The sequence below is a fragment of the Orycteropus afer genome, unplaced genomic scaffold (assembly GCF_000298275.1).
Source record: "Orycteropus afer afer isolate SDZICR_OR568_19922 unplaced genomic scaffold, OryAfe1.0 scaffold00038, whole genome shotgun sequence".
In the NCBI taxonomy this organism is placed as follows: domain Eukaryota; kingdom Metazoa; phylum Chordata; class Mammalia; order Tubulidentata; family Orycteropodidae; genus Orycteropus; species Orycteropus afer.
The window spans coordinates 7,386,900-7,395,072 of record NW_006921625.1 but is presented as its reverse complement, the minus strand read 5'-3'; the positions used below and the strand labels follow the sequence as shown (position 1 = coordinate 7,395,072).

General features: G+C 54.6%; 2 protein-coding genes across 2 annotated transcripts in view; one reads left to right on the top strand and one right to left on the bottom strand.

The window, feature by feature from the left end:
- LOC103193641 (BRCA2 and CDKN1A interacting protein) overlaps positions 1 to 1,048 on the top strand; it is a 12,203-nt gene extending 11,155 nt beyond the window's left edge. Inside the window, exon 7 of the mRNA XM_007936894.1 lies at positions 878 to 1,048. Within this exon, the coding sequence (XP_007935085.1) occupies positions 878 to 1,048 (171 nt within the window). The remainder of the gene's footprint in view (positions 1 to 877) is intronic.
- Positions 1,049 to 1,639: 591 nt separating this feature from the next.
- DHX32 (DEAH-box helicase 32 (putative)) overlaps positions 1,640 to 8,173 on the bottom strand; it is a 44,194-nt gene continuing 37,660 nt past the window's right edge. Inside the window, exons 6-10 of the mRNA XM_007936893.2 lie at positions 7,147 to 7,338; positions 6,170 to 6,319; positions 4,378 to 4,565; positions 3,411 to 3,592; positions 1,640 to 1,814 (exon numbers count right to left, since the gene is read on the bottom strand). Of these exons, the coding sequence (XP_007935084.1) occupies positions 1,640 to 1,814; positions 3,411 to 3,592; positions 4,378 to 4,565; positions 6,170 to 6,319; positions 7,147 to 7,338 (887 nt within the window). The remainder of the gene's footprint in view (positions 1,815 to 3,410; positions 3,593 to 4,377; positions 4,566 to 6,169; positions 6,320 to 7,146; positions 7,339 to 8,173) is intronic.

Genomic DNA, 8,173 nt, shown 5'->3' with positions numbered 1-8,173 from the left:
GCAGCGTGTCTGCCCCTCTACAGGCCTGCTAGCATTTTCTTCCTATAAAGGTAACACGTAACATGAACAAGAATCGAGCACCAGAGAGCATTCCTTCTCCACTCCGCACCTCAGAGACCCTGGGCGTGAATCCGAGGGTACACGTTCTCCTGGACTGGTTGATCGCATGTATCGCTGGTTAGGTTCCCTCTGAACACATGACACGAGAGAGAAGCGAGGACGGTGCACTGCTCACGCTGTCGTCTCTGGAACCTAGAGTCCATCTGAGGGCACGTGTACCCCGGTCTGGATGGGATTGCTTACTACTTTGGAGATTTCCCCTGAATACTAAAGCACCACAGATTCAGCTCTGGCCTTCATTTTCAGAAAGTGAATTTAAAGAAACGTTCCCCTGACTTCCTCAGCACTTAGGTAGACCGCCTAGGGAGGCATAGGTGTTGTAAGGTGGCTTGGTTAGGCAAACGTGCCCGTGCCTTCTGCTAGAGAAGGAGCGGGGAGAGTGGGAAGTTAGACTTCACACTGTCGCGTTTTGGAGTCTTCACTGGTCTGTCACAAGAGTCTGTTGAGAAATGAAAGATCATCAAGGAGTGACTTCAGAAATCAGTCTGTGGAAGGGGTCGTGGGGATGACATGTAGCTGCTCGTTGACCTCCGAGCAGCAGGACAGCTCTGCCCGTGCCCCCGGGGAGGTGGAGCACCTGTCGGCAGGCGTTTCCTAACTTCCGCCTCAGTGCCCGCTTGAGCTTTTTGTTCAGCTTTGCCTCTGTTACCTGCACTCCTGTTGACTGTGCTTCCATGCAGAGGGCTCTGTTGCAGTTACCTGAGCTTTGCCCTTGGGCTGTCTGAATGTTTAACTCACGGTTACTTCCTTGGTTTAGAAGGCAGTCCTGAAGTTCAGCTACTCGGTGCAGGAGGAGAGCGACACGTGCCTGGGAGGCAGATGGTCTTTTGATGACATCCCGATGAAGCCCCTGCGCACGGTGATGCTGATTCCGGCTGACAGCATGGAGGGCATCATGGAGAAGCTGAAAGAACACCTCTCCCTCTAACCCGTTTCCCACGGACAGCGATGGGCTTGTTTCTGTAAGATTACCAGCAAACCCTGGCACTTGACTGAGAAACGCGTGACTCGACCCCGAGCCAGGGCCTCTCGAGACGTAGAATTCTGCCACCATGTCTACAGACATTTGACATAATTTGGTCAAATTATGAATGGTTGATTAGAAGCTTTTCCGGTAAGAAGGAAAACATGCAGTAGTCATTTAAAGAACTCAATAAAAACATGTATTTCTTTTTAAAATACCTTACAAAGTATGACTTTTCAGGACTTCTCTGGTGTTCACAATCTGTACTACCTGCCACCCCAGAGCCCAGCACTCTTCAGTGGCTGGGGTCCCTGCTGCACGCTGGGCTTTTGTGCAGGGTGGTCTTGACATCCCACTAGGTCCAGCGGTCTCAGCGCCTGGGGTCCCCACTGCCCGCCGGGCTCCTTGCCGGGTAATCGTGCTGCATCACTGGGCCCGGCGGCTAGGGTCCCCACTGCACACCGGGCTCCCTGCGGGGTGGTCCTGCTGTGTCACTGGCCCCAGCGGCTGGGGTCCCTGCTGTGCCCCAGGCTCCGTGCAGGCAGTTGTGCCTTGTCACTGGAGAGTGCACCTCTGCTCAGCAGTGCTTTCCGGGCACTTCTCGCACACCTCCTCTTCCTTGTCCGTTGTTGCAGTGGGCGTCAAGTGCTCCGTTACTTGCTGTAGAATGTCCTTACTCTCACTAGGAGGCAGATTACTGAAGTAATACTGTGGAACCAGTTGCATAAATCTGTTTGGGAAGAAAACAACATTTTTTGTGAGACAGCAGACGTCTGGCCCGTGCCGGCCCCGGCGAGCCTCCGCAGGGCTGTCATTCCATCTCAGCTCCTCAGTGCTGTAGGCTGCCTTCCCAGAGGAGGTCCCTGCTGTGTCCCAGTGGCATTTCCAGAACGGGAGCCCCTCTGGTGTCTCCCGCCAGTGAAGTGCCCAGCCACAGAGCACTGGGAGACACGCACTGCAGGGTGACAGGTCAGAGCATACCCTTAGGAGAACTGAGGGGGGTGAGGAAGTAACGCCCCTTCTGTCTTACTGCCAGTACCATTCCCCAGCCAGCTGAGAAAGCTGGGCACCTATGAGCTACTTGTGGTCAAGCAGTAGGCTCCTTCCAAATGATCCACAGTCCTGCCGGAGCCCAGCCTGGTCTCCATCCTCCCCATGGCTTCTACAGGCTGCTCTGCACTTGGATAAAATCCAGCCCATGTGGCCCACAAAGCCCACACCCTCCAGTTCCTGCCTGTCTTCTCGTCTTCCCTGTGGGCTCAAGCCCTCATGGCTTCTTTGTTCCTGAAAGATAGTGACCTCAGTCCGCCCCGTGTCTGTGCCCCTGCAGCTGGCACCGGGTTCCTCTTAAGGTGTCTCATGCTTTGTGTGTCTACGCTGCACCCTTCCTCAGGGTGTACTCTCGAGGGCAGGGACATGGAGACATCATCCATGGAGCCCTGCATTTAGTAGGGACTCAAATATCACATCATACGTTTAGGTTGTAACTGAAAATACAATAAAACCAAATCTGTCCTTTCTCCCCACTAGTGTCACTTCAAAAGGGGCCTCCATTTCTCCATTACACGTACAGCTCAAAAGAGATCTCAAGAGGTGACCCTCATGTAGCCTGTCTCCCCATTACACGTACAGCTCAGGGGAGATCTTGGAGGTGACCTGGAGGTAGCCCGTCTCCCCGTTACGTGTACCGCTCGGGGGAGATCTTGGAGGTGACCTGGAGGTAGCCCATCTCCCTGTTACACGTAGTGCTTGGGGGAGATCTTGGAGGTGACCTGGATGTAGCCTGTCTCCCCATTACACGTACAGCTCAGGGGAGATCTTGGAGGTGACCTGGAGGTAGCCCGTCTCCCCGTTACATGTACCGCTTGGGGGAGATCTTGGAGGTGACCTGGAGGTAGCCCATCTCCCTGTTACACGTAGTGCTGGGGGGAGATCTTGGAGGTGACCTGGAGGTAGCCCGTCTCCCCATTACACGTACAGCTCAGGGGAGATCTTGGAGGTGACCTGGAGGTAACCCATCTCCCTGTTACACGTAGTGCTCGGGGGAGATCTTGGAGGTGACCTGGATGTAGCCTGTCTCCAATTAGACATACAGCTCAGGGGAGACCTCAGAGGTCACCCAGACATAGCCCCCATCTCCCCATTACATGTACAGCACGGGAGATCTCGAAGGTGACCCTGACGTAACCCATTTCCCCATTACATGTACAACTTGGGGGAGACTTGGAGGTCACCCGGACATAGCCCCCATCTCCCCACCACACATACAGCTCAGAAGAGATTGCAGAGGTGACCCTGACGTAGCCCATCTCCCCACTACACGTACAGCTCGGGGGAGACCGCAGAGGTGACTCGGATGTAGTTGTTCTCAGATATGCTGAACTTGTGGAAGAGAACCCACTCCGGCAGCGTCCTGCTGAGGGAGTACCCGGAGAGCGGATGCAGCTGGGCCACCTGCTTGTGTGTCAGCATCAGGTAGTTGCCCGACCCATCCACGTCCCGAGCAATCTACGAGGTGGGATTTCAAGGAAAAGATTTTGTAAGAAAATTAAGACATAGAATCGCTTACCCAAAATACCCCCCAAATTTTCACACAAGTTAAAGCTACAGATCTGCTGCCCATGGCTTCAGCCTCGAGTCTGAAACCATGGTGAAGATTTCCATGAACTTGAGCAATCTCAGGAGGGCAGCAATGAAGGTTGAGGTTTTGTCAAGAACTAAAAAGCAAAGCATCGCCAGGCATATTTCGACTGCATCCTCCCACACCAAGTGCCTTCCACGTGGCGACTGCTCCTCTAACCCTGTGAGGTCGGTGCCTGGTCCTTCCCTACAGATGCCGACATCCATGTACAGACGCCGTTTTGCTGTTGGGAGCGTTCTCGAGTGTACATGGGGAACGAGTGTTCCTGTGCTGTGACATGAGCAGCACCCCTCCTATGTTGCGTGCTTGCATCAGGGACCACAGACATCAGCCTTTGCTCTGGGAGGAGCAAGAGTGAGACGTGGTTCTTTTGGGTGTGTCACAGTTACTGTCAGCATCGCAGCTACAGGTGAACGAGTTTGCCAGCAGGAGGTGGGATGTGTCTGAAGTTCAGCCCAGAAGAGTAATTGCTGAATAACTTTCCCTCTGTTTAGTCCTTTGAAGGACATGTGTTTAATAAAACAGAACTGTTAGTTCTGTTTAAAGAGACTGACATCAATCAAGGCACCACCCTAAGTGAATCTCCTGGCAGTGTGTCTTGGATGGTGAGGTTTGTAAAGGCCACGCTGCCTGCAGCCTTCACTGTTCTCACCTGCACAAAGTAGCCAGACAGGAGCGCTTTCTTGATGTTCAGGGTGTTCTCCTGGGAGCCGAAGGTGGGCTCTGCGTAAGGCAGCTCAATGCGCCTGATGACCTCTGTGAGCTCGGCTCGGATGGCGTCGGCTGCCCTGAGCGCGGACCAGTGCAGGAAGTGGTCCTGACACCACTTCTCCACACAGTCTAGGGGGAGCAGAGGACAAAGGCCACTCAGAGACGATGGGTCACAGCTGAGTGGCCAGGCTAGGAAGGCTGGGTTCTCAGCTCTCCCAGAAAGGTCACGTGAGGGAGAGGCAGCAGGGACAGGGATGCTGGTGGCCAAGATTCTGTGACCTGCTGAGCCAGAAGGGCCCATCCCTCATTCTGACCACAAGTTTATTACCCTTCATCTGGGGCTCGTGTGGGTAGAGCTGATGGTCTGAAGATCGACATTCTGTGTCATGTATGTAGCGAGGATGTGCACGGCCACATATTTAATCAAAGTGGGGGAAAATACTGATGGTATAAATTTCTCTGGTCTGTGAGAGTATCTCAGACTTACCATGAGCATGGCTCAGGGGTTCATTATGTTGCAGCCCAGCTCATCGACCTACCTGGCAGCACACTGTGTATTCAAAATCCAGCCACCGGGCTCGGTTGGAAGTTACTCTTCCTTGCCTCTTGTAATCTAAGATGGGCCCTGAGTTGCCCCTTGATTTGGGATGCATGTGGCTTTGGTTCAGTGGGTAGACCCTCCCTTACCCTGTCCTGTCCACTCAGGCAGACGCTGGGCAACAAGAACCTGTATTTGGTCAAACAGTGCCCCACCCTGCTTGCTCTCAAGGGACGCCCCCCTGCTCTCTGCCGCGAGGCACAGGCTGTGTGTTCATGCCCCCTACCGCCTTTCAGTCTGCCGTCAGGTTGTTGACTCCATGTACTTTTCACACCTGCTAGCTGGTGGCGTAGTGGATAAGGCATTTGGTTGCTAACCAGAAGGACAGCAGTTCAAACCCTCCAGCAGCTCAGTGGAAGGAAGATGGGGCAATCTATATCCGTAAAGGTTTACAGCCTTGGAAACCCATTGGGGGTTGCTATGAGTTGGAATGGACTCGATGTCAATGGGTGTGGTTTCTGAGCACCACAAAGGTGCTAAAAGGTGCTTCGTGGGAAGTAAAGGTGGGATGCCGCCTCCTCTTGACGGGTACTCCTTGTTGGCCACCCTGCTTTGGGGGCTCCACCTCCACCATGTTGCTCTGCCTCTTCCCCTCAGGAGAGGGGCACACACAGGACTTCCCACATCCTTCATCACCCCTGTGAAAGCCCACCTGCTCCCAGCGCCTGCCCGGCCTTTGCATCCACATTCCAACACCGCCTCCCAGTGCCCACTACTCCAGGCCACCCAGGGGCTCACCTCAGCCTAGCACCCAGTGGGTCCTGCCTGAGCTGGCTGTCACACTGTGTGCACAGTGGATGACTGACATTTCTGTGACATCAGGCACTCAGCATTGGCTCCTTTTCCTCCCCAGGCATGGGAGGGTGGCCCTGCTGTGCAGGTCTGTCACCCGTGCCTTCATGCTCCAAGCAGATGTACTCTGCACACGGGCTGGGCCGAGCACAGGGACTGTAAGGCAGGCCTGCCATCACAGAGTGAGGGGAGAGCGCTCTCCTCCTCAGCAGACAGGTGCATTCCAGGTGCACTGGCCTCAGGCACCATCCGCGCTCGGGGCCAAGTGGGCCAGGAAGAAGGGCGCGTGACAACAGCAACTCAGCCTCGTTCTGGGAGGGGACGGCATGACAGCACCACTTACGCTCGGTGGCAGCATGCAGGGCTGCGTCCTGGTAGGCCTTGTAGATATTGATGAGCGTGAAGTGATCCCCTTCGGGATGGACAAAGGCCTTCCAGCAGGTCAAGGCGGCCTCCTCGGCTCCGTGCGGCAGGCGTGAGAAGCAGTCAGGAGCTTCAAAGTGCGAAAGGCGGCGGTCAGCAATACCGACACATCCTCCGGCCAGCACACAAAGGGCTGGGTGCCACCAGTGGAGCCCCGCTCTGCCCAGATAGCAGGCAGAGGGCTGGGCGCCACCACTGGGGCCCCGCCACGCCTGGCACTTGGCTGGTGTGTGTTCTTTTTACTGACTCATACATCAGAAACTCAGCCAGTCCTCAGTTCTTTCTTCTTTTCGTGTCTGTCTGCTTTTCTAAGGGCTAGTGCTACAGCTCATGCCCTGCAGGTGGTCACATGCAGTGAGGGCAGGGACGGCCTGCGGGCCCAGAGGCCGAGGGGCAGGAAGAGACGAGGACTGGAGGCTACAGCACAGCAAGGCAGCCAAGAAGTTAAAGCACCTAAGCCAGGGGGCCCAAGCTGAGAGGAGTGAGAACCACACATGCAGCTGGGTGGGGAAGAACACTTGCAGTGACCCGTGTTCCTGACCCTGCATTGGTTACCATGGGAGTCGACGAACCTGACGAGCACCGAAGTTCCCAGCCTGCTGAAGCCTCGAGGGGCCTGGGCACTAGTCCACAGCACTGGGCTCCGAGCACAAGCAGCACAAGCACCCTGGACACGGTCTCATCTCTGACGACAAAACCCACTATGTCCTGATGCAGACTTACCTCATATTATGATAATTACTACACTTTTCAAGGGACTACACTATCATTCAGTTAAAAACTCTGACCCTGAGTGTGCAGTGTGCTTCCTGAAATGTGATCATTTCAAACAGATCTCATTGAAATCTGTGTCTGGTGCAGAGAATGGACGGAAAGAAGCCGGGCTTCCAGGAATACCTGTTACCATGGCAGCAATTGTTAGCATCTCGTCCACACAGTCAAATTCACAGGACGCCAAGATGGACTTGGAGAGCTGTGGGTCAAGCGGAAACTCCGACATGATGATTCCAAATTCAGAAAGATTCCCATCGTTATCTAGCGCTGCCAGGTAGTCCAGGTCCTCCAGTGCTTGCATCAGACTCTCCGGTGCTGGGAGAGAAAACGGGAGAAGAACGGAAAAGGCTCATTCGGCTCCAGCCAAGACGGAGGGCAAGGACCGATTTACCCTCCCACCTGAAATGACGGACAAGATGTGCAACAGCGGTTCGCCAGACACCGCACCTCAAGCAGTGAAGGGTGTGCCTCCTGGGAGGCGAGGCAAATGGGAGCATCCTGCCTTGAGAGTTTCCACGGAACCCAGGGGTGGCCTGCCAGACTCCTTGAGTGATGAAGACACTTCTGAGGACCCAGGGAGATGAAGGGTCACATTCTGCAGGCACAGAACTTGGGAGGTCTGTGAGTCCCTTCAGTCAGCCCAAGGGTATAAGGAAGCCACGTGAGAGGGACAGAGAACAGAGCCAGTGGCTCCCACGGGCTGACCACAGTGGCTGCTCCCCTCCCCCAGCAGCGCGCTGGGCAGAATGCGCAGGGCTCACCACTGCTCCAGTCCCAGCAACAGACCTTAAAAGCAAGTCCTGAAAGATCACACTTCTCAAGCACACCCACTCTTCACTTACTGACATGGTTACCTTCCAAAGAGCAGGCTGTCATGTGAAAGTCAGTGTTACACAAAGAGAGGACGACCACATCACTACATAACTGCCAGATCACACCACTACATAACTGCCAAGCCAGGGAGAATCAAGGCCCAGCCAAACCTTAACCATCACAACCAACATTACTCTCCCCTGGCACCTCAGCATTCGTTACGGCCAGATGTGTGTCTCTAATGTGCAAAATGGTCAACAGGACATTTTCTGTACTATTGCTGTAAACGCGAAATATCGTATCACGAGATAGTTGATCAAGAAGGAGGCCCAAGGGT